At 43.2% G+C, this 25,757-nt stretch overlaps 2 protein-coding genes across 9 annotated transcripts in view; one reads left to right on the plus strand and one right to left on the minus strand.

Moving 5' to 3' along the window:
• Window positions 1–5,028, minus strand: part of PGAP4 (post-GPI attachment to proteins GalNAc transferase 4) — a 23,743-nt gene extending 18,715 nt beyond the window's left edge. For 2 of the 8 annotated variants that reach the window (XM_082336786.1, XM_082336787.1), the window contains exons 1-3: window positions 4,635–5,028; window positions 3,977–4,129; window positions 3,835–3,880 (exon numbers count right to left, since the gene is read on the minus strand). The gene's annotated coding sequence lies outside the window, so the exon portion shown is untranslated. Of the gene's footprint in view, window positions 1–3,834; window positions 3,909–3,976; window positions 4,130–4,634 lie in introns of all 8 variants that reach the window. The other 6 variants (XM_082336785.1, XM_082336788.1, XM_082336792.1 and 3 more) reach the window with 5 other exon arrangements.
• On the plus strand, window positions 5,028–24,212 carry RNF20 (ring finger protein 20). The gene is made up of 21 exons (XM_082336784.1): window positions 5,028–5,117; window positions 7,512–7,574; window positions 7,832–8,002; window positions 8,124–8,291; window positions 8,404–8,551; window positions 8,712–8,894; window positions 10,131–10,249; window positions 11,109–11,255; window positions 11,444–11,521; window positions 11,823–11,942; window positions 13,198–13,377; window positions 13,568–13,703; window positions 14,365–14,486; window positions 14,808–15,205; window positions 15,813–15,930; window positions 17,542–17,691; window positions 18,661–18,873; window positions 20,001–20,126; window positions 21,200–21,340; window positions 21,697–21,798; window positions 22,033–24,212. The coding sequence occupies exons 3-21, from the start codon at window positions 7,874–7,876 to the stop codon at window positions 22,207–22,209; spliced, it is 2,955 nt and encodes a 984-aa protein (XP_082192910.1). The 5' UTR covers window positions 5,028–5,117; window positions 7,512–7,574; window positions 7,832–7,873; the 3' UTR covers window positions 22,210–24,212.
• The last annotated feature ends 1,545 nt before the right edge of the window (window positions 24,213–25,757 follow it).

Below are 25,757 nucleotides of genomic sequence, written 5' to 3' on the forward strand. Positions count from 1 at the left end.
AGACAGTGAGAGAGCACTTCTCTATAGTCTTGACTTGTAATTGAACTGCTTCCAGTATTTGCCTTTTTGTATCTCCAGGGCTTTCTGGTTCTTCAGGCACTTCCAGTGTGAGTGGTGTGGGCAAACAGTCTTTGGCTTACTACAGAAGATCATATTTATGACTTACTGAGCTGTGCAAAAGCTACTGTTCTAACTATATAGTTAGATCACATGCAAAGCTCATATTTGGAAAAAGTATGGGGGGCCATCCTTGTGAGTTACCAAACAGGAAGGGTAAGTAGATAAGGAATGTTTTACAGACCTCATTATTTCTGTAAAAAAACCTGCTTGATCATCTTTTGCATTCACACCTATATTCTCCATTTAGCTTATAGCATCAAGTGTTTCTCTACAAGAAGATGGCAATTAAGGAAGTAACATGACAAAACAAAAGTAAGTGCAGAATATAAAAACCACTTAAACATTTCTGTCCAAATCAGTTCTAGTCAGATGACAATGGAATTTCATTCTTACACCCAGGCAAAATATAATTTGTATCTCCTTTCCCAGATGTGTGTCCTAAGTATTCTAGTATGCTGTGGGGTGAACTTAGATAAGCAATAATTAACTAATTTTAGTTTTTTAAAAAAGTAGTACAATTTCTTTTTACAGTAAAGCGACACCCCACTTAATCCAAGTGCACTGGCTACAGTTTTATGTGTGTTCATTTCTTTAGTCAGCTTGTCTGCCAAGAAAATTATACCATCTTAAATATAATAGAACAAGGATGCTGAAGAGTGGTATATTTTTGTGTGATCTGATGTACACACTGCATTGGGTGGATACTACTAGGTACAGTAACCCAATGTTATTAAATACAGTTCCACTGGTGTCCCTAATAAATGTGCATCTAGCACGGCACACTGCAGCATCACCTTTTCATTCCATTTCATGCCCACAGCAACAACATTAGCTACTTCACAACATTTGTGAGAGAAAAACAAAAATTATGCTATTTTTACAGCACATCCTTAGTCACAATGAGGTAAAGACAAAGTCATGCCAAGAGGATGGGATACTAGAACAAACCTTAAAGAACCAAATTTTGAGCAAGGACTGAAGCTTTGTGCTTCAAAGGTCAGATTTCAAAATTAATTTTCTTATAACTCATCACACTTCGGTAACATGAGATAGCCTATTACACAAATCAGTCAATAAGAAGGGGATGTCTTTTAAGACACTAGTGCTTCTGGTTTTGCTTCAAAGCACCAATGATCAAAATAGCAGAATCACCTTGGAGTCTGTAGCCAGTATATGAGGAAATTAAGGTGCTTAGGAAGTTCAGTCTAAGCCCTTCATCTTATTTATTTATTTACTGTAGTTGTTTTCCCAAGGAAAGAGCTACATTTGCTTTGAAGCCAAAGACCTGCACACATATGACAGGATCTGATGCTTTTATTTGGAAGTATGTTCCACTAACATATGCATTTTCCATTTTTTTTTTTTTCTCCTCTTTTGAGACTTGCCCTACCTGTCCTGTCAACTATGTGATCTGATCTAGTAGGCTCGGAGCACATGTGCAAGCTACCACAGGACACACTAAGCGTTGTGTTTCATACCTGCTCTTCCGTGGTAACTGGCACTGGGTTTTCATGAAGTAACAGCTGTGGTTCCAGTTTACAACATAGCAAATGAAAGGCTGACTTGTGTGCTGACACAAAAAGATACTTTTTCCACAGAATTATTTGTGGCAAGGGCTTTGCTCCATTTAATTTTGGGGTCTGGTTAGCTCTTTTAGGGCAGTTAGTCTGCTGTGAGTGCTGTGGATATTACGTTGCTTTGCCCATTCACACTGGTTGCCTGAAGGTGGCATTTTTCTAGCTTATTATTTAGGCTAGCTGCTTCTTGTGAGGCCCAAGTCCTCAGGTCTGTTTGTTCGACCTCTTTCCTTGTCTATGCAACTTGCAATCCCCTTCTCCATCTGCCACTGACAGTATCAGGAGCTGACTGGCCGAAGCTCTTCTGTTGCTGTCTTTGGGATAAACCTGTGTTCTGGTATTTCCTCAGCAGACTCCAGGGCACATAACCTTTCTGACAAAACAGAGGATTTCTCTCTGCCCTCCAGGGCAGAGCCTTCTGTTGGCCATGATCTCAGAGCAAGTTTCACCAAAAGGTTTCAGCGAGATCAGCGATCACACCATCTCCCACATGGCCTTTCCTCTTGGAAGCAGCCCAGTTCTGCTGGATGGAAGATCATTTTAGGTACCATCATGGATGTGCCAGACTTCCAAATCTAACTACATATCTGCATGCTGCCTGTCCAGACACAGCTGGGTAATGCAGTTCCGAACACTGTGTCTCAACATCCTGCCTTACTGAAGAGGACGCATTTCACGTCGATGCATTGGGCTTTCATATCAAACTTTGGTATGTGCTACTACTCTTACAACTTGAGGGAGAGCCAGTATTTGAGTTTTTGTAGGTCCTTTTGATTTGGAATAGAGATTAACTGCTAATGGGTGATGCTCAGCACAATGCTGGTCACGAGGCTGTGCAAGTCTTGTTTACACAAGGAGAACCAGTCAATCTGAGTGTCCTTTTGCAGTCACAGCCTTAGCATGCTAACACTACGAGCTCAAAATTGTCTTCTCTGTAGGCTGTTCCTTACACAACTTTATTTACTCAGTTCATCTCTGGGTCTTTGGTCTGTTTCTTTATATCAGTCTCCCCTCTGCTCACACTAAAACATATGCACATCCTTTCCAAGAAACTCTCTGCTTCAGTCATTCAAATTCTTAAGCAGCTGTAGTTTTGAATGAAGTATGTGCTTAACTCTCTCTTACAGTACTTGCAAGTGAAGGACTGTGGTTGAACCTGCCAGTTTCAAGAAAAAGCAACCGTACCTGTCACATTCCTAGTAGACTCTAAACAAATTGCAAATTGCTGCAGGACATCCTCTGCAGTTCCTCTTCAGTGATGTTAGATTGCTCAGCTGTCCCAGTTTCTTCACAAAAGTGTCTCAAGTATTATTACAAGTATTAAAACTCCCTCTCTTTCTCTCCTTAGTGCTCATATTTATGCTTGTATTTTTTCCCACATCTGATGTATTATCTATGCATAACAATTCACAAGGACGTGACAGTTAATCTATAAATACCACTAAGGCGAATGGCACATGCCTTTCCCTCCATTCTTGGAGGGAAGCAAGCTTCTCAGTGCTTAGAGGAAATGACTCTCAGGAGTTACATAAAATCAGAGTGGTAATGGAGGGGACGAGGAGGAGGCCAGTCTTTGTGGAAAGCTACACAGGTATCCTGAAGCACAGCCATCTCTTTTTTAGCACTACAATCTGGCTGGCTGCAAGAACCTTCCCTTTTAAACCCATTCTAGGGCAGGCCCAAACACTATGTGATATGCAGTGTATAAAAGAACAGCTCAAAGATCAGTTTGAATGCTTATCTAAAGCATGGTAATTAAAACAGATATGGAGGAGAATGTACAGAGTAGGAGGGTGTTTTGCAGGAAATGGGTATTTCTTTCCCTGTGGAGGAAATGCCAAGGTGCATAGAGATAAAAGACACAGACACAAAATTAAATAAAAGGTTGTGACTGTCCCCATTTCAGTTACAGTTTTGCTGTGATGACGTAAAGCTAGTCTGCACGGGATCAACACCTGAGAAAAAATACGTAGAGGGGAGAAAAAACAAGTAACAGCAAAGGCAGGGAAAACACAAGGAATGAAAGCAATGCTGACTTGAAGACGTGATTTGGAGTACATTCGATTCAACAAAAAAGCTCCTTTTTGTTGCAAACATTTTGGTCAAGGACTGGCTGCACTGAGAATCAATGACTTACCAACCGTTTCTTACTCAGCTAGGGGCTCTCCAGCTGCAAGGAAATGCTGTGGGTGGAAAATGCATTAGAAAATACTTTGGGTTTTTTAAGTAAGAGAGGTTTGAATGCAACTTTTAAAAAAAAAAAAAAAAGAGGTACTCACCTTTCTAGTTCTGTTACATGAAGTTTATTTTATGCTGCAGTACTGTGTAGATACAGACTTTGACCAAGCTGGTCAACTTCTCTATCCCAGCTGCTCTCCCACTTGCTCACAAAGCTGCAGCAGCTCACTGGCTCACCAAGCTCCTTCTGGCAGCTGCAGGGGGGAAAAAAAAAGAAACCATAGGGGAAGCTTTGTTTTCCTGCAGGAACTCAGATGTTCCTTCTGCCTGAAGTCTTGTAGTGTATTACTAGGCTAGTCTATTGCTCTTGGGCATAGCAGTCCATTATATTGTGAATTGCACGGTGGGGACTATACCTTTTTTTTGGCATTTCCCAGGGGAGACAGCTGCTGTGGAGCACGGGGAGAACCCCAGCACCTGCACAAAAAGCTTGCAGCTGCTTAAGAGATACAGATCTACTTAAAACTGATAAATAAAGTGAGAAACCTGTCAGTCTGATGATGTTTGCAGATGTTTTCATGTTTTTCTACAAAGATGAGCAGAGATGAAGATATTAAACATAAGTATTATAATTTTACTTTAAACTTGCATTATCTAAAATATTACTTCAGTCTTAGCTGGAGCTAGGCCTGCGCGGTGTATGTATTTTTATGTATTTTACATATGTAAATGTTACCTGCATTACAAAAGTTTACATACACTTTACACCCACCCACGGAGAACGGCGCGTGAACACGGGCGGCGGGCGGGTGTCGGTGGGTGACACCCCCTTCGGGGGACGGGGCGGCCGCCATTAAGCGACGCCGCCGCCGGTGGCCGCCGCCGGTGGCCGCCGCCGGCGGCAGGCCCCGCCCACGGCCTCCTCCCGGCGCCCGGAAGAGCTTGTGGCGAGGCGGCACCCATCTCTGGTGCGGGTAAGGGCGCTGGCGTCAGGCACCTCAGCGGCACCATGGCAACGGCGGCCATGTCGAGCGAGGGCAAGCGGCAGGGCGAGGAGCGTCCATGACGGGTGAGGGCGAAATGGCCGCCGGAAAGGGGCGGCCGCCGTCTGCTCAGCCACAAATGGGATTGGACCGCCGCTGGCGGACGCGGCTTCCGGTGGGTCGGAGGAAGGCGGCGGCCGAGGCAGCGGCTGGTTTTGGGGCGCGTATGGGGGCCTGTGGGGCGGCCGGGCCGGGCCAGGTGCTTGGGGAGGGCCGGGCCGGGAGGTGGGGGTGCGGGGGAATCGGGGGATCCGGGGCGGAGGCACTGTACACCCGCGAAGGAAGGGATGGGCCTAAGGGACAGTACGTGTGGGGCTGTCGTGGCGAGCAGTGGTCGGTGTGGGGCTGCCTGGAGATACGGGCGAGGCAGCGACGGGTGCGGGGCTCTCGGTGCCCGGGGAGCAGCGCCGGAGTGCCCGGAGGTGCGCAGCAGGGCTGTCCAGCTGTGGGCGGCGATGGTGGCCGGTGGTGCGGGAGGCTCCCGGGTGTGCGTGGGGTCGGTGGCAGAGCGTGGGGGTCCCCGCTGGGCGTGGGAGACGGGAGCACGTCGCTGGGTGCTTGCGGGTGGAGTTGCTCCCTACGTGTGCCTGGGGAGTCAGTGGGGGTTTGCAGTGGGTTTCTTGCTCTGCATGGAGAGGAGTCTCTGGTGGGCGATGTGGAGCTTTATGTACCCTATGTGGGGTGGCGTCTCGGGGAAATCTCTGGGATTTTAATGGGTGGCCATAACAGGTTTTTGGGGAGCTCCAAAGGGCTGTGGATTATATGAACAAAAATTAAAGTGTAGAGGGTGGCTGGTGTGTGTAGGAAGCTGAATGGGGAGCTCTGAAAGGTGCCACGAGTGTGTGAAAGGGCCCAGACGTGGCTGGTGGGTGTGGGTTGTAGATGAGTGGCTAAGTGTTGGGCCTGGGGAAGTTTGCTCTCTGCAGGTGATTGATGGTCATCAGCGTAGATGACTTTTGGCCAGTGGTAGGTGTGGGGGGTGCCCAGTGGAGGTGTATTTTGGTTTGTGTGTAAGAGGCTTTTAACGATAAGAGGGGGATTAAAACGAAGCTGAGTCCCTAGTAGGGGAGGACAGTCAATCTTTGATAAGTCAGTGTGATCTGTCTGGGGAGAGAAGAATGTGCATAGCCTGGCGCTGAGGGTAAGGTTGAGTTCCTAAAGGAAAGAGAGGGTCTGTGGTCATGAAAACTTAGTGGGCCGGGTCCTAGGGTACAGTATGTGAGGAAGTGGGTAGTGGGAGAGGGGGAGCTAGAGCTGTGAGGGATGGTGTTGGGAGGCAATGGAAGAAATGGTTTGTCCGTGGACAAAAAATGTGAAAGGCAGTAGTTACTGGTGGCTTACTGGACTGACAGGTAGCAGATGTTTTTAGTGACAGCTGTTTCCCCCATCCCCTCCAGTGGCCTAGTCATTGTAGCTAAAATCAATGCCCGCTGAATTCTGTTGCTAAAAGGAGGAAAACGGTTAAGTTGTGGAAGTTGTCTTTGTTTATTTTTAAATTTTGAGATGTACTTAAATATTTATGTTAAAAGACAGGTTACAGGAACACTATAATGCTGTTTCAGTAACTCATTTAGAAGTAATTTTTATATTATTTTGCATATGGTGAAGGGCAGTGCCAAGCTAAAATGCTTGTTAAATGATAAGATTTGGCAAAGCAGTGTACCAGCTTAATATTAAAAATACAGTAGCCTTATTACTTTCAGGAGAACTGCTCAAGTAAAGCAAATACGTAAGAACTGGCAGGTTCAGTTTGTAACCCTTAGTTTAACTCTAAATGCCATTATGGATTTAAATGGAACAATACAAATCTTACTTGTGTGGTCTGCATTGCATTTACTTCTGGGTTTCATTTAGTTCAGAGGTAAAGATCTGTGAATTGAGTTGGCACAGCATCAGTGAATATGGGAGAAGAATGCTGCTTGTATCTAATGAAGATCTAATTGGTTTCGTTTTCCATCACTGGCTGCTATATTTGTTTTGGAAACCCTTTAATTAGATATTTGTTATTTTGCTAAATAATATTTTAGGGAACTCCAAGAAATACTGTTCAAACATAAGAAAAAACTATTTTAATGCTGCGGATCATCAAGTGCTGGCATAGGTTGCCCAGAGTCATTGCAGAGTTTCTATCTCTGGAGATACTTGAAAGCTGACTGGACAAGGCCCTTGGCAACCTGCACTGGCTGACCCTGCTTTATTCAGGAACACTGAGCAGATGATCTGCAGAGATCCCTTCCAGCCTCAACTATTCTGTGATTCTCTAACTAGTAGTCGAGAGCTTTTCAGATTGCATTAACTTGGGGATAAATACTCTTCAAACATGTCTGTGACTCTTCTGATACACAGGAGAACTCTTCAAAAGAGTCTTTACAAACCTTAGCTCAGAATTGCTATTTGGTTCCATTGGGTTTGTAAGATCTCTATGTAAGTGCTTACAGGGCTCATATTCAAGGTGTTGCTGCCCTCAGCTTTAACTGACTTTGAATGTTGATAGAATAAGAACAATTTGGTTGGTATGAAGTGAACTGGTGCCACATATACACAGTCCTCGTTGCCTATTAAAGTCTAACCCAGATCATTTTTGTTAATACAGAGAGAGATAAAAAAAGCAGAGGCTGAACCTGCATGAAGATTTTTTTCCAAAGAGCGTGATAAGGTACAGTGCTTCCATTTAAACATGACAGAGCAGTGGATTTTTTTCCCATCAACTTGCTGTTTGCAGTGCTAATCTAGTGGAATCTTTTAAGATTTAATGTTTCACCAGTATTTTCCAAAACTTTTTGAGTTATGTCGTCTGTACTGTGTTGGGCGGCTTATTACCATGACATATCAGTATGTTAAAAATCGTAAATTGAGTTGATTGTGTGGGTGTGTGTTTGCTCTTTTTTTTCAATAGTGTTCTTTAATGTTCAGGAAGAACTTTGAGAAGGCAGGAGTCTATACGCTTCGGCCACCATGTCTGGAATTGGCAATAAACGGACGGCTGGAGAGCCTGGCCCTTCTGCACCTCCAGAGAAGAAGGCGGGGGTTGAAGATTCAGGGACCACAGTGGAGACCATTAAGCTTGGTGGCGTTTCTTCAACGGTATGTCTTCCTTGCACACCTTGCTTTTTTTCATCTGGAAAGAAAAATATCTTTCTGCCTTCTGTATGAGCCCAGTGATCTGGCTCGTGTGCAGTGTGCCCTGACTTGTGCCTCTGCGCAGGAGGAGATGGACATCCGGACCCTACAGACGAAGAACCGGAAACTAGCAGAGATGCTGGACCAGCGGCAAGCCATTGAAGATGAGCTACGGGAGCACATTGAGAAATTGGAGCGTCGGCAGGCCACTGATGATGCCTCTCTGCTGATTATCAATCGATACTGGAATCAGGTTAGTAACACGCTTTGTTATTTTATATACACTGTTCTCTTGTCTTCTGTTCCACTGCACTCCTTCTATTCACATTCATTCTTTGTCTTGTCTTCCCTGTCCCATCATTCAGTTTGATGAAAATATCCGCATCATCCTTAAACGCTTCGACCTGGACCAAGGTCTTGGAGACCTTTTGTCTGAAAGAAAAGCGCTGGTGGTACCAGAACCTGAACCAGACTCGGACAGTAATCAGGAGCGCAAAGATGAGAGGGAACGAGGTGAGGCACCTGGCTGGGGACAGTGGAAGAGATGGATTTCAGCTGTGGACAATGTTGATGTCCCCTTCTAAAGGGTGACAGAGGCTCTCCGATTGTGAAGACTAGCAATGTGTTGCCTGCAAGAGCACATTTACTTTTTCGCACCTCTTTCTGTTCCCAGGTGAAGGACTGGAGCCAGCATTCTCCTTCCTAGCCACGCTAGCCAGCAGCACCAGTGAGGAGATAGAATCTCAGCTGCAGGAGCGTGTAGAGTCCTCCCGCCGTGCTGTTGCCCAGATTGTCACGATGTATGACAAGCTGCAGGAGAAAGTGGATGTGCTGTCCCACAAGCTGAATAGTGGAGGTATGACCAAGGTGGCTGATCCCTGGGTGATACTCAAGAATCCTCATCTACCCCCAGCTTAGACATGATTCTGCATTGTAAGCATTAAGGCCTAGTCCTTCTCATGCTTATTTATTTTCCAAAATAAATTGGCTTAGCTTTCCAAGCTCTCAATAAGCAAAACCTCTAGTAAAGACTAGGACTATATACTAGAAGTGTATTATAACTGCCTCTAAATTTGAATGCTGAGAACTCTGCCCAGTGTGTTGGTCTAAGGAAAGGCTTGTTGCTGCCAGTAGTGTGTTCATACACCTGAGAAGTTACAGATTACAGTGGAACCCTATCACTCAGCTGTGCTCAGCCAGTGCATAAAAGGCTTCATGCTTACAAGTGAAGAAGTGAAATCAGTATTGCAAACTGATGTTGGACTCCTTCTCACTTGGAGTTTAGTAAAAGGTGTAGGAATAATCAGCTTCTCTGAGTTTTGAGCAAAATGGTAGCCATCTAATGTCTCGGTATGCCTACTGTAGCTGTCAGTTTTGAACACAAAGCAGACTTCTGCAGAAGAAAGCCAAATGACTAGCTTCTGAAAATTAATGCAGCAAATTCAATTTACACTCAGATGACTCTGAAAAACTTCATTAGGTTAAGGTTAGAATTTTAATATTTTGAATGAAAATTTACATGGAATATTAACTCATCCTTGGTTTGCCTTCTGTCCATAGTGTTCTATATGCTCTGATCAGGGAGCTCTGGCAAGTGTAGCATTCATGTGGTGAAGCATTACTGTCCTTAGTTGACAGTCTTAAACTCTGTAGTAGCATTGGCATTAGTGCAACGTGAGGCTGTACTCAGTTGCCATAATTGTCATCTGGTATGTTGGCTCAAGCAACCTGTTGTAGCAGGTTTACGCATGAATTGTATCTGCATTGGGGTGTCACTGGGTTACAAGGGCATGTTCTGTGTTGCTGATACTGACACAGTTGGAATGATCTCTGACATTAAGGGGTGGTAACTGACAATCAGAAATGTGTAGTATGTTAAACTGGACAGCCTTTTGCTTAGTGAGTGCAAGTCAAAGCTCTGTGTGGCTTGAGATCAGACCCGCAGGAACCATCTGCTGGAGAGATACAGTAAGCAGAAATTAAAACCAGAAATTCCCTTTTCTGTTTTCTTTTTTTCTGTCTTTGCTGTTTAAGAATTAAAAACAATTTTCCTTGATTTCTGTTCATTTTCTTCTCTTTGTGCATCTTTCAGATATTTCATTGATGGAAGAAGCAGTCCTGGAGCTTAATACCTACCTCTCACATGAAAATGGACGGCTGCAAGAGCTGGCTGATGTTCTTCAGGAGAAGCACCGAATCATGTCCCAGGAGGTATAAAAAGGAGAGAGAAAGAAACCTGCTTTGGGGTTCTGCTTAGAATAATTTGTGTTTACCATAGTTTGGAAAGCAGGTTATTGCCTTGGAGAGGGACAGGAGCAACACAGTTTGAAAGTTGCCTTCTGAAAAAAGGTTATGGAAAGGGTTGTTGTTGTGGAGAACTGTACGTAGGTTTTCTGTGTAATTCGGGTTCATTTGCATGTTACATCACTGAATGAAGAGTATCACCAAATCAGTGAGTTGAATGGATTTAATTTGAAAAGGAAACAGAGGAGCGGAAGTGGTAAGGTGATGCTAAGGTGGTTGTGTAAACATCTGAGACACTTGACGTGACATCCCTGTCATTTCAAATTCCTTGGTTTCTTTGGGTCATGTATGAAAGTGTAACAACATTAATTACAAGATGATACTAGTCATTAGGGAATTCACATTATTGACAGTATTTGTTTCAGAGGTTTCAGTTCCTTTTAAAAGCTGTGTTAACGCTGGCCTTGCTCAGTGTTAGACCACCAAGCACTTCAATGGTCTGTAGAGTAGATGAACATATGGATTGAAAAGATTAAAAAAAAAAAAAAAAAGCCTTTGAATAAGCTGAGGTAGCTGTCTCTGTACTCTGCCAGATATTAACAGCTCTTTCTCCGTTTTCAGTTTTGTCTTGCTTTCATTACTGTGTTGGGGTTGAGCCAGTGTAAAATTCAGGACAGTTCATTGAGTAGTCTGTTGCCACAGCAAAAGATGGGTGGAAAGCACATGAATCCAGGGTATGATGAATAAGAGAAAAATTAATTCTGAGCAGTCTCAGAAAATGTTGATTCTATTCAATATGCTGGCTGAAACACTCTTTTGATTGCAGTTCTCCAAGCTGCAAGAGAGAGTGGAGACAGCAGAATCTCGGGTGTCTGTTCTGGAGACTATGATTGATGACCTTCAGTGGGATATTGACAAGATACGCAAGAGGGAGCAGAGGCTCAACCGGCACTTAGCAGATGTTCTGGAACGAGTAAGCACCATCCTCTTTGCCAGGAAACCAGAGAAATGGGTGTAGTTTTGAGATGTGTGACATCATCTTATGGTACTTTGCTATGAGAAGTGAGACTCTGTAGTGTGCCATCTTTGGTCTTGAATATGCTGTATCAACAGTCTTGGCATTTAATTGGGTATGGATGAAATCTGTTGCCTTTTTTGTAGGTAAATTCCAAAGGCTACAAGGTGTATGGAGCTGGGAGCAGCCTCTATGGGGGCACAATCACCATTAACGCCCGCAAGGTAATGTCAGGGGCTTGGTTGTGGGCAAGGGGAAGAGTAAAGTAAGGAGAGCTTGTGCATAGGGCCACAGATTTAGATACCTCCTTTGCCACAGGTCTGGTGGCTCTGAGAAAGCCATTTTGTCTGTGTACAAGTTTTTCCTGCTTATGAAAAAGACCTGATGGAAGTAGACTCTATTTTACTTGGTAATGTTACCTGACTGTTCAGTCTGTAATTTCTGTTACTGTATGAACAGTTACTTAATTAGTACCCTCGGTAGATACATTAACAGTAGGATTTACAAGCAGTTTATCCCCACCAGTTTGAGGAGATGAATGCAGAGCTGGAAGAGAATAAAGAGCTTGCTGGGAATCGCCTCAATGAGTTGGAGGAACTACGTCAGGATCTTGAGGAAGTAACAACACAGAATGAAAAACTCAAGGTGAGACATCTGTACCTGTTTGAGGATGAAGGTGTTCTATGTGGTTGGTTGCCCTCTGTCTTGCTGTACCGTGTCTCCAGAAAACCTCATTAATACTATTCTATTCTGTGCTTGCTCTTTATCTGGGTTGTGTTTTGTACAAGATAAAATTTAGCAAGTTTGTGTGACTTAGACTTGCAGTTCAGTGCATTGGTGACACCATGTGGTCATCATTGGAAATTGTAGTGGTTTCTTATTTCCTGTTTTCCATTCTGATCTATTCACTACATCTTAATGATGTCTAGTTAAAATTAATTTCACCTTTTTACAAGTATTGACCCCTCTTCCACCTTCCCTCCACCCTGTGCAAGTGGACCCAGAGAACTGAAAAAATTGGGGAACTTGTGTAGGAGAGCTAAAGTGTGGTAGAATGGATAGATAGGAAACAGCATATGAGTTTCTTACGTCTTAAAGGTGGTAATACAAAAAGCTGTGACTCTCTAGTAGATAATTATGATACAAAGAATAATCTAAATTTTATCTTAGTGATCTGTCAGCCTGTTATAAGAAATATCTGAGCTGATAACCTAAGTTTCAGAGATGAGATTCCAGAAACTTGTCTTGAGGCACGTCTAAATTCTGTTTATCCACAGGAGTTTATTTTGAGAGAAACACCATTTGGCTTACAACTTTCTTTTTCTCTTAATTAGTGTTAAGCTGTATGTGTGTATATATGTGTCTGTTTCACTGCTGGTAGTCACAATCATTTGCTAACTTTTTTTGTAAGGAAAATTCAGATTCTGTACTTCTGCTTTCTTTCATTTCTCTTCCTTTCAGTCATTATGTCTCTTATTGGTAGAAAGCTATCATAATGTCTACATGCATATGTATGTTCTCTGGTTTTCTATCATACTTTTCTGTGTGTCCGTCTTTATTGATTTAGGTGATTATAGTTTCACAGTAAATCCATTGGAAAGGTGTATCATGTTTTTGAAGTTAATATCTTTGAGAGAAACTATTGCAGAACCTGAGAATCCAAAACTCTTGTCATGTGACTGTGCAAGAGAAACAGGCTAGTGCATACAGAGAAAGCACAGGCTTTTTAAACTGATACTGAAGCATATCACTTGCATCTACTTCACAGCAATGCTATTAAAGTCCTACTTTTGTCTTTGCTTGTGGTAGCATGGTTCACTGTTCTCCTACCTTGCAAAACAGATACCAAAGACAAGGAGATAATTTTTCTTTCAGTGGCATTTTCTTGTGTCCTCACTAGGTTGAGCTGCGACGAGCAGTGGAAGAGGCTGTGAAGGAGACCCCAGAATATCGCTGCATGCAGTCCCAATTTTCTGTTTTGTATAATGAGAGTCTCCAGCTGAAGGCACATCTTGATGAGGCCCGCACTCTGCTTCACGGCACGCGTACCACACACCAGCGCCAGGTGGAACTAATCGAGGTAGCATGTCTCCATGAGACTAGGGAATATTGTCATCCCATTGACCATCACTGCTGGGTCTGGGTGGCTCTGGGAATGCCCAGGAGATTTATCTTCCTGGAAATAATTAATCTGTTCTGGTAACTCATGTTGATGAGGTGAGATACTCCAGGGTCACAGTACCAAGTTCTGTCCCCTTCTTACTCCTCAGAGGGATGAGGTCAGCCTTCACAAGAAACTACGCACAGAGGTGATCCAGCTGGAGGACACCCTGGCACAAGTCCGCAAAGAATATGAGATGTTGAGGATAGAGTTTGAACAGACACTTGCTGCCAATGAGCAAGCAGGTATGGAGTTTTTCTGCTGTGCTTAAAAACAAACAAACAACACCTTCCCCCCCTTAATGCCTAGTAGAGGCTGCATTGCAGTAAAACACCTGGTTTGATTCTTTGTCTGTTATTGTAAAATACTTGTTCTGGCAGGTTCTCTGTCTCAAAAAACAAAGCTTTTCACATGTTTTATGGGAGGCCAGTTCCATGTTATCTGACTTCCTTTTAGATGCTGCAAAATACATACATTTTGCTAATAATTTGGTTTATGACAGTATTTTGCATTATTAAAAATTACTTTTGGGGGGATTCATTTAGAAGTCTGGAATGACAGCCTGGATAGGGAACCAGTAATTTTCAAATTTCATCAAAGGAAGTAAAGAAGTTGCTTCTAAAGTAGCATTTAAATCATAGGGATTTTTTGTAGCATGACACATTTCCCTTAGGAACATGGGGAGAAAGGTAATGTTAAGGGAAAATTAGGACTGGGAATTTGCAAGGACTTAGTTGCATGACTTTTCTGCAAATGTGTTGTGTTGCTCTGTTGTGTGGCAGAATGATAATAGCCTTAATTTGGTTCTTTGTCATTGTCACTTAGCTTGTACTCCATCTCCATTAAAGTCCTCGCAGAAGGTTGGCAAAAGTATGGTCTGTTACAGTTGTGTTTCTGTTTTTGTAGGCCCAATTAATCGGGAGATGCGTCATCTCATCAGCAGCCTCCAAAATCACAACCACCAGCTGAAGGGAGAGGTGTTAAGATACAAGCGCAAACTGAGGGAGGCCCAGTCTGACTTGAGCAAGGTATCAGAACAGGAAATGTCAGAAAAGAGCAGAAAGTGCTTAGGAGAACCGGGAATGCTGTCACCCTTACCTGCAATATCAGCCTTTCTGATAAGGCATGCAGAATGCAATGTAATTTTTAATGGAGCTCTACACTCTACTGCTTCCACTTACCAAATCAATGGTCTTTTTTTTGTAGCTATGTAGTGCTCCTTGAAAGTAGCAATTATGGAGGGGGCATGCAAGCATGGATCTGAGAAGACAAGGGAAGGGGGAAATTCTGGCTAAGAACTTAATGGTTTGTTTTCTTCTTGTGTTTTCTTTCTTGCTGTGCAACAACAGATCCGCTCTCGCAGTGGTAGTGCTCTCTTACAGTCCCAGTCCAGCACTGAAGACACAAAGGAGGAACCTCCAGAGATCAAGCAGGAACCTGATGATCCTTCTGCCCAAGTGTCTGTCCCCAAGGCTGCTTCTGAAGATATTAATGAAATGAAGGCCAGGCGAGATGAAGAGGAACGGGAGCGAGAGAGACGGGAGAGGGAGAGGGAACGAGAGAAGGAAAAAGAGAAGGAGAGAGAGCGAGAGAAAGAGAAAGAAAAGGAAAAGGAACGAGAGCGGGAAAAGCAGAAGCAGAAGGAATCTGAGAAGGAGAGAGAGTCCAAAGAGAAAGAGAAAGGGAAGCATGAAGATGGAAGAAAGAAGGAGGCTGAAGTGATCAAGCAACTGAAGGCTGAACTCAAGTAAGAGTAGTTGTCCCTCCGTTTCCTACTTGAGTAGTGCCCAAACTGGGGTGTTTGTGTGAGATGACTTGTAGCTTGCTCTTATGAGATTAGCTTCACTGAAGTAAAGTGAGAGGTTTCTGGCACCCTCTATATCTGATTGTGATTTGGACAATGCAGTAACATTTCTCCAGTGACAGCCTAAAGCAGGAATTTCCAAACCACATACTTCATGGTGTGGATCAAGTAATCTTTATTTGTTGCTGTCATAACAATTGCGTAAAGCCTTACAGCAGCAGGTTATTAGTAAAGGACACGGTAGTCTTCCCTGTCTTGGATCAGTACCAAAGCAGAGATGGATAGTTTGTTGCTTACTATTAGGGTACGTGTTTCCTCTCCACCACACTTCTCTTGGCTTTTCAACCCATGTGCCTGAACACGTTTCTTTTCAGCTGCCAGCCTGTACTCCTTGGCTATTTTATGCTACCAGGGTAAGAGGAGCCACGGATGACTCCATATGCATACCATGTGGGAGATGGAGAGAATATTGCTCTGACTCTCATGCTGGATATGTAATGGCATAGCTTTCCTGCTGTGTTCTCACAGTTGTCTGTCTCCCTGTCTCCAGGAAGGCCCAGGAGAGCCAGAAGGAGATGAAGCTGTTGCTAGATATGTACCGCTCTGCCCCCAAAGAGCAGAGAGACAAAGTGCAGCTGATGGCAGCTGAGAAGAAGGCAAAAGCTGAGGTAAATCTCATTTCTCTTCCCTTTTTCTATTTAGCCTGTTACTTAACACTTCTTTTCATATGTCTTACACCTGAATTGTGTTGTTTTTGTCTTCAGAGCTGGAGATTGTTCCTCTTCTCATCTTTGTCACTTAAAAGAGAGATTGGAATGGTCTGGAGATGAACAGGGAGATTTTGGGATGTCCTCCTCTGGGAAAGGATGATCCCTTTACCCAGACTGAGGGACATGGCTCCTGCATTCTCAGTTGGAGATTCAGCTGGTAGCAAAGCTGAGCACATGTCCCAGAGACATACACACACAGAGGACACTGACGGCCAGTCAGGCTGCCACAGACAAGGTGCTGCCTTCAGCAGCATGTACATATAGGACTCATAAGCATAGACAGACAAGTCCCCTTCCTCCTCTTCAGGTGGTAGAGATAGAATGTCACTAGTGCAGGCCCATGCACAATAATCTTTACATTCACAACCACACGCACATTTGCAGATCCCTCAAGTACCAGCATGGCCCCTCTTTGTCTGTTTGGTACCCCTGTGATCCCAGGCCCTCTTAGCTTCTTCAGATACAGGTCTCACCTGTAGCTAGGACTTAATCCATGCAGCACACATACACATGGGGTAGAGAGTTAGATTACACAGAGATAGTTAAGAAAATATTTAATAAGATACAAGAATATAGGGCAGGCTGCAATGATCATGCGCAGGGCTGAGCTAGACAAGTGTGTACTGACTGCCCTAATTTTACATGTGAGTGGCTCCTTTTATACCCTTCTCTGTCTATCCCCAATTTGTTCATCCTTGCTCTCCCTTCCCCTGCATGTCCCTCCTGGGTTTGTACAGCTCTATTCCCACGGCCCTCCCAGTCTAGGATCCACCCCTGGTTTACACTCTTTATCAGTTGCAAAGTCCAAGTTGATCTTCCTGGAAGTGGTGCCTGTAGATTCTTGGTAGCCTATCAGCTATTGTGACTGGGGAGGCTTATTTCTTGGTTTTGTCTCCATGTTTGTTTTGTCAGGTTTGTGTCTCTGTGTATTTTGTTTCTGGTTTCCTCCTTCCTCACCCTCCCCACCCCACCATAGTTTCCCAATCGACAGGCTCCACAGTCAGATAACGTTGCTGGAATAAACATTCTCACATGCTTTCATCAATTAGTGTGACTGACCAGGTTTGGGTCTCATCACTGCCTCCCTTGTAATTTGTCTGTCAGGTTTGTGTGTCTGTATGTTTTGTTTATGGCTTCTTCCTTTTCTTATTGTCCCTTTTTGTATTGAAAAAGGTCCTTGACCAGATGCCCTTAAAGGAGCAGATGCTCTTTGTCCACATACCCTTAGGTATACAACTAAAAGAGACTGATCTTCCTACTCCGATAAAAGATACTATGGAATTTTCAAAGGTTTTGAAATCAAGATCTTGGGCTTACAGCCTGTATAAATGGTCCACCTCCTAGTGGATGGACACTGTCCTGTTGAGATGAGATTCCCCCCCCCCCCCCCCGGTGCTTTGAAGGGAGTTTCTGCAATGTTTCAGAGAATTGTGGGGAAAACAGGCTGTTTAACAATGTTCAGGCCACATTCTTGAGTTTAGTGTTGTTTCTGTTTTGTCCATGCTGTAGTTGGAAGAACTGAGGCAGAGGGTGAAAGAATTGGAAGACAAGGAGAAAAAGGAGAGTAAAAAGATGGCTGATGAGGATGCCCTCCGCAAGATCCGAGCAGTGGAGGAACAAATTGAGTATTTACAGAAGAAACTAGCCATGGCTAAGCAGGTGAGAAGTTTCTGACGAGTTCTGTCTTGGCTGGAGCACCTGGGAAGGAACTGCCTTCAGGTTACAGCCAGGAAGATTACCTGTGAGAAGGAATGTCTGTCTCTGCATGTGCCAGAGATGCGAGTTTTGTCGCTGTTTATTGAAGGGCAAAAAGCCAACCAGCCAAAAAAACAACAATGATCAAAAAAACCCCATAACACCAGAGTGTCACAAAGCTCATGGCAGGGGGTGGTGGGGAATGTTTAATTATTTGTGGCCTAGGTGGAGAGCACAGAGGAGAGATGGCTGGATCAGCCTTTAGGGGAGGATGTTACAATTTCTTTTTAAAAGTATTATCTGCACAGTTCATATAATTAATACATGTGCATGGTACTGTGACATACCTTCTTCCACAAAAAAGGGCTTAATCTAATGATAAGAGAGCAGGACCACCTCAGCTGGGGAGAGGCAAGCCAGTGACTTGGCATGTACTTTTTTCAGAATTCAGATTCTTTTCCTTGTAGTACAGAACTGTTCTATCTTGTCACTTACTCCTTTAACGTTGAAGTGGCCTAAGTGAGTTTAAGGGGCTTGGCAGCCTGTTAGTTGGAAGCTGTTGAGTTGTCCATGTGTAGAATTCTTGGCCTGGTGTATATGACAGCTATGCAGCTAGCTGCCTGAAATTGGTAGTTGGTTTCTGCCCAGCTCTGGCAGTGACTGTCACAGCTGATTTTGCTAGCAGACAAGCCACAGTCTGTGAATGCTTGTGGAGATGACCATCTCTTTTCTACACCTTCTAATTCAGGGCATCTCTGCTGTGGTGCAGACTTCTAGGGAGCACTTTTTTCTGGTTGCTGGGAAGATACTGTTCTCTGATACTGAGACATCTTCCTTCAGTTGTGTTAGGTTTGGTGTCTCTGAGTAAAATGTTCAGGGTCGTTGTAGGGGGTACAGGAGACGGTTTTGCCAGAGCCTGTGAGTCTTTTGCAGGAGGAGGAGGCCCTGCTGTCAGAAATGGATGTCACAGGCCAAGCCTTTGAAGACATGCAGGAGCAGAATATCCGCCTGATGCAGCAGCTGCGGGAGAAGGATGATGCCAACTTCAAGCTGATGTCAGAACGCATCAAGTCCAACCAGATCCACAAGCTGCTGAAAGAGGAGAAGGAGGAACTGGCTGACCAAGTTTTGACACTGAAGACACAGGTAACCTGGGAGAAAGAGAGGACAACAGAACTGATGGAGGAAGGTGGAGGTGTTTTGGGTTAACTCTGGTAGGCAGCTAAGCTCCACACAGCCGCTTGCTTGCTCCCCCACAGTGGAATGGGGGAGAGAATCAGAAGGGCAAAAGCGAGAAAACTGGTGGGTTGAGATAAAGACAGTTGAAGAGTTAAAGGAAAGCTATGCGCACAAGTAAAGCAAAACAAGGAATTCATTCACTACTTCCCGTGGCAGGCAGGTGTTCAGCCATTTCCAGGAAAGCAGGGCTCCATCGCGTGTAATTGTTACTTGGGAAGACAAACACCATAACTCTAAGCATCCCCCTGCTTCATCCTTTCCACTAGCTTTTACTGCTGAGCACAGTGTCATATGGTATGGAATGTCTTTTCAGTTAGTTGGGGTCAGCTGTCCCAACTGTGTCCCATCCCAGCTTCTTGTGCACCCTCAGCGTACTTGCTGGTGGGCAGCATGAGACACAGAAGGTCTTGATGCTTAGTAAGTACTGTTCAGCAATAGCTAAAACAGTAGTGTGTTATTGACGCTGTTTTGGCCCCAAATCCAAAATACAGCACCATATGAGCTGCTATGAAGAGAATTAACTGTATCCCTGCCAAAATGACTACAGGAGGGATTGTTCCCCTAATCAACCTAGGTATGCTGCATCAGACTTCAAAAGGACCCATCTTAGTAAGAAACAGAGACTGTTGTATAAGCATCGAATGTCCTACAGGTTCATTGCTATGGAGAGCAGGAGGGGGAAGGAAAGCGGGAAGCAATTTTCCTGTCGTAATGGTACTTCTACATATATATTCTGCCATCCTTGGAACCAAGGTGGAACTGTTCACTGCCTTGCAGCAATTCTCTAAGCCACCTTCCAAAAAATAAGACACTTCTGTTGCGAGTGTTTGACTGCTAAGTTTTAAAGCATTCACTGGAGAGGTCTGGATAAAGCTCTTAAGACTGCTAGTTCAGAGAGAAAAAGGCAAACTGAAGAGGTGCTCCTTGGTGATGCGAAGGCAGGGATAGTTTTAGCATGCAGCTTTAATCACAGCTCTGAAGACCTGCAGAGCTTGCATTTCAGTCCTTCTATACTTCCTCTCACCCTTTCCAAGGTGGATGCCCAGCTGCAGGTTGTACGTAAGCTAGAGGAGAAGGAACACTTACTGCAAAGCAGTATTGGAACAGGCGAGAAGGAACTAGGTCTCCGAACACAGGCCCTGGAAATGAACAAACGCAAGGTGAGTGAGTGCTTGATTTCCTCTTGGATTGTAAAGATGGAGTTGTTATCTTGTGGAAAGCATAGAAGGCTCCTAGTTCTCGTTGGTACTACAGAACCTGATATTCCCTATTTTTGGACCAGAAGGCTGAGGAGTCCTGAAGAGACTTCTGATTAAAGTATTGTAGACTGATGTTTCCTTTGATAAGGAGGAGCAGATCATAGATGTTCCTGTGAAAGTCTGAGTAGGGAGCTGAAGTAAGGTGCCTTTAAAAGGAAACCTATCGTGAAAGAAGAGGCAGCAGCCAGATGAAGTTAACTGGGGTCAAAGCTTTTATAGGAAAGATGTGTTAAATAAAAGAAAAATATGGCTAGGGAATGTTAAGACCTTCAGCAAATGTCAAAGATCAATAAAGTAGGTCTGTTATGAGTAAAATAAGACTTAAGTCTCATGGTTGATGCTGCCTTTGTTAAATCTTTAGTAGAAATGCAGGAAAGACATGAAAACAGACAGAAAGGAAAGCAGAAATACCACTGTGAAGAGCAGATGGAGGGGGAATTCAACACAATCACTTGTGCTTAATATCACAATCTGTGGTATTGAGGGAACTTGGCTAATAGATTCATTAGTGCAGAGACAGTTAGAAAGTAGTAGAACTGGTGAAGAGAGAAAATTATTAAAAAATAAACATTTAACTTGCAGTTCTGTCTAGTTCAGCTATAGAACTGTCTCTTAAACAACTTAGTAGAGAAAATGTAGAAGGCTGAAAATTCTTGAACAAGAAGAGAATTGTGTGGTCATTAGTATTTTTCTAAGTGACATCCATTGTAGTGTGACAGGGGTTGGCTCTACTGAGGAGGAATGTTTAGAATGATTAGAACTTGGTAACAATAAGATATTACACTGTTGAAGTACTGTTTAGGGAGTAATTCCAGTTACTCCATTTGGAAGTACCAAAATTAGATTGAAAAAATAGATCTACAGCAGCCCAAGGAGTATTCTGTGAGCAGTCTTGGATTGCCAGGCAGAGGAAATAGAAATCACTAGAGTGCTTTTTGCATGTTTGTTACTTCTGTACTGGTTTTCTCTTTCAGGCCATGGATGCAGCCCAGCTTGCGGATGATCTGAAAACCCAGCTAGAGCTGGCTCAGAAGAAGTTACATGACTTCCAGGACGAGATTGTGGAAAACAGAGTAACTAGAGAGAAAGAGATGTTCAACTTCAAAAGGGCTGAGGTATATACCTCATGCACAGTCCTTCAATATCTGTCTGCTTTGGTGTCTGTCTCCTTGTACATTGAGCTTGGAGTGGGTTCCAATTACACTACTTTTTTTGGTGTCCAGTTTCACTTTGATTTCAGCTTCATCAGATCTTGGCTCTTTCAGGTTTTGTCCACTGATAACTGACAGTACATGTGGCACCAGATGATAATGTAATCCATCATAAATCTGTTGGACTATCAGGGACGAAAGTATGGGTGGAGTAACTTAGCCAAGTGCACTGCTGGGTGGTGCTAGTTCTCTTTGGTTCCTGAAGAAGCTGTGAACAGAGAATATACTGCTCATTTATTTGGTATCTTGTTTTTATGCAGGAAGATATTTCTAGGTTACGCAGGAAGCTGGAGACCACTAAGAAGCCTGACATGGTTCCCAACTGTGATGAGATATTGATGGAAGAAATCAAGGATTACAAGGTGAGTAGCTGTCTCTATCAACTTCCTTCTTTAACTCTACTTTAGTCAAAAGGCTGTATAGTCATCTTTTCAGCATTTGACATCTCTTTTCTGTACTCTGGCATTGTAGACCTATCTTGCATTGAAGAAACCACCTTCTCCTTATGAGGAATGGAAGGACCTTCATCTTCAGTCATCTTTTAACATACCTAGTGCAATGCAGTGGGTCCTCACTATAATGTTTGTGTCTTTCAGGCCCGCCTGACCTGCCCATGCTGTAACATGCGCAAAAAGGATGCTGTGCTCACAAAGTGCTTTCATGTCTTCTGTTTCGAGTGTGTGAAAACACGCTATGACACCCGGCAGCGTAAGTGCCCCAAGTGCAATGCTGCCTTTGGTGCCAACGACTTCCACAGGATCTACATCGGTTGATTCTTTCCACTGGAGTGATGGAAAGTTGCCGCTTACGCTGACTTCAAGGCCTCCCTCACTTTCTGTGATTGTCACCTTTGGGGCAGTCAGTGCTTCTTCAGCTGATCTGCAGTCTCTTCTGGGAAGTGTGTGGTTAGGGTATGGAAAGAAACAGATTCTGGATCTTGATTCCTTTCTTGTCCCTTTTCTTTTATTCTTGCCCTCAGTTTTTGTGGATTCTTTGTGCCTGAGAGGACATTCCTCATCCATCACTTTCACACTGCCAGGTTGGGAACATCTAACTGAAGTCCTGCCTTGATGGGATCGAAGCTGTTTATGGTGCAGCAGAGATAAATGAGGCCTTTATTTGAGGAGTTTGCTTTGGATGTTGATTTTTAAATCCCATCAAGGTATGGTAGTGTTTCTGAGAGTGAATAGTTTCCCAGATAAAGGGCCAAATAACAAATGAACGGGTACATCTGTAAACTTCAGTGGAGTGACTCCTTAGACATGTATCTTCCTGAGTCAGGGCAAGAATCTGTGAAGGCTGGTGCATTAGTAAACATCCTTCCTACTCCCAGAAGCAAATGCACTTCTTAGTATCCAGAAGAGGAGGAAGATAAGATGTTAGAGAATCTCTGAAAATAGCATTCCACTGATGAATCCTGGTTGATGTGGACATCTTCCCCTAGGTTGAGGCATTGCTGTCATTGTCCTTAGTTTCCAGGAAAGAATTTGTAGGAGTTACTTTGTTGCGACTTTGCCACAAAGATTAATCTTGTAATGCACAAAATCTAATAAAAGCTGTTGTCTGGGTTATTTCTCTGTTTCTCTTGCCTCTGGTAGTATCTATATGTGCTCCTGTCCTTTGTCGAGTTATTGGAAACATTTTTCACAAGCTTTAAGCTTCTAAAGTAGAGAGATGTAATTTCTTCCTTCCTCTGTTTTCAAAAAATGGTTAATGAAAACAACCTTTGTCCTTTTGGCTGTATTTTCACTACCTTATTCCTGACACAACAGAAGGGCCAAGATGCTGGATTATTTATGCAGTCATTTTTTCATGGCTGCTGGGAATTTTGTGCAAGGCATAGGTTATAGTCTCTATGCTCCCTGTAGTGCAAGGCTGTATTTGAAGTCTGCTCCTAAAATCAAAATGGGCAGTCATTTATTTACAACATTCCTCACAGGGCATAGTGTTTTTCTTGTAGACTTAATTTTCTTGGAAGGTGTAACTGTCAGAGGTTTGTCTCATCTGTGTCCCTTCCCTGAATCATAAAATCTCTATTACCTTCCTGAATTCACTGTAGAAAATGATAGAAACAATAGTAAAGTGAAAGCAACCAATTGCAGACTGTCTTACAGTATGCATTATTATTTTTATCTTTCTGAAAACATTCAGAAAATATGAATCAAACATTGTAAATTATTAGGAATCCTCAAAAGTGAGAAGGAACACACAGCCCTATCTTTGCCCGGGGAAGCTGGAATGCTGCGAGTTTGTGGTATGGCTTAAGTTCTCTTAGAGCGTGTGTAGAAGCAGAACCCTTGCTGCTTTCACTGGAAGTTGCTCCCTGGATTAGTTTGTGACGTGAAGTTGCTTGTTGGCGAGGCTGGTCCTAGTTTTGATAAACAAACATTGTCTGGATTTTGTTTGCTCTAACAGCAGACTTCCTTTTACAGCTGTGAACAACAATCTGAATTAAACAGTTCTTGTAGAGGTGCAAAGCTGCTTTGCCCTTTCTCAGTCATTAAGTCACATCACCTTTCTACTGAAAATCAAGCTTGAAACTTCTGTGTTTCTGGCAATGTCTGGTCATGGTAGGAAACAAACATTTGAAACAGTCTGGATTTGTTTCACGGATGAGGTCTGGGAACTCCTATTTTCTCCCTCACCAAGAAAAAAAGTATTTACTTAAAAAAAAATATTTTAGTTTAAGCTCAGGAAGTCCTTGAAGCTCATTCTGGAAGTGACGAAATTTCTCTCTGGGTTTATAATTCAAACATTGAGAAACAGTGAAAATTTTAGATGGTCTGTTTTGACTTGCCAGAATGAATGGAAAGAATTAAAAGTTTATCAAGACTAGAAGTGTTATGGGGTGAAAGAAGGGAAGGGGTGACAAGTATTCATTATCAAAAGTCTGTCTAAATTTAGTATCTGAGTAATTAAGTGTAAACAAAGAAAAAGCCTCTCTAGCCTTAATAATATGTGTATGTACATATATATATATATAAAGAAGAGTGGTTTTGCAAGAGTTCAGTTTAAATCTTTACGCCTAATCACTAGGATTTTGAAAGAGCATTGTTATCACAAAGCAGCCTATAAACATCACAACTGCATATCATGGGTGGAATAAATTAACGTGGAATGATGAACTGAAAGGTAGGGGTGAGGTTTTTTGGGTTGGGTTTTCAGTGGAGTGTTTTTTGTTTTTTTTCTTGGTGTTTTTTTTTGGTTTTTTTGTTTTTTTTTTTTTTTTACTATCCAAAATAGCAGATGGATCGGACTGAAATAAAGCTGCAAAGTCTGGAACTGGTCTTTGATTTTCCTTCTTGCCACCCATCTTGCACAGGGCATAAGAATCTCAGGACTAGCCGAGGCCAGTTGATGTCAGTAGCGTGACTGTCAAGCAAGAGACTCATCGCCTGTGTTCTTATTTGATCCAGGACCCATCTGTTGTTCTTCAAATCTGTCAGTTGAAGTTATTTTCTTCTTGTGATAACTGAAGCTGGAAAAGTATTTGAACTGACTGCTGTCCTGTAAATCTCCTGCCCTCCTCTTCCATAAGATTAAGCTAGTCCTAAGGATAGTGTGGTGTTCCCAGTCCACTGGCTGTGACCTGCTGGTAAGCAATGACCTTTGCTTTCTCCCTTGCAGGCGTTGCTTCCTTACATGACACTATAATGTGTCAAGGGCTCTCTGGAATCCAGACAGGATTAAATCCTTGAGGAATTTTAAGTTCTTCCCTTGGTCTGAGGCGGCAGGAATTCAATGTGAGACCCAACAATATGGACAGGCCAGAACCATCTACAGTCTCCAGCGCATGTTCTTGTCACAGCCAGTCCTCTCCCTGCTAATACAGTCTGCAGGCATTGACATGCGTGTGACACTCCCCATCCCATAGAAAGCTACGGCAATCTTTTTTTCTGTCTCCTATGGGATCAGGCTGGTGCAATAGTTGAATAAGAAAATAGCATGCCAAAATGTGTCTCTGTTAGGCAACAATAACTTGAATCTTCTCCCAAAAGGCTTCTAGTTGGTGCTGCAGTAATTTGGAGCAATCCCTATTCTGTATTTGCCATGGGAGTAACCCTTAAGGCACCCACCAGAAATACAGATTTTTGCTTAATTATTAGGTGGTTGTGGTAGTGATTTGTTGAAAGATTGGGTGTTTGGATTGGAACTTTAAACTAAAACGTACATTTTTGTTGAAGGTATCATTAGCACTTTCAATTACTTTTACTTTAAAAAAAAAAAAATCTTTTCCTGGGCTTGTGCACGTAGAGATAAGGACATAACAAACTGTTGATAAACATACTGATAAAATTGGGCTGAAGTATTTCTTTCCTAG

This window comes from Platalea leucorodia, assembly GCF_965183815.1.
Source record: "Platalea leucorodia genome assembly, chromosome: Z".
NCBI classification, from domain to species: domain Eukaryota; kingdom Metazoa; phylum Chordata; class Aves; order Pelecaniformes; family Threskiornithidae; genus Platalea; species Platalea leucorodia.

Excerpts from the sequence above, each read along its gene's own strand:
- RNF20 (XM_082336784.1), top strand. The coding sequence starts at position 7,874 with ATGTCTGGAATTGGCAATAAACGGACGGCTGGAGAGCCTGGCCCTTCT. Across the intron at positions 11,522-11,822 it reads TCACCATTAACGCCCGCAAG|TTTGAGGAGATGAATGCAGA; the intron begins GTAATGTCAGGG and ends TATCCCCACCAG. Across the intron at positions 21,341-21,696 it reads TCAACTTCAAAAGGGCTGAG|GAAGATATTTCTAGGTTACG; the intron begins GTATATACCTCA and ends GTTTTTATGCAG.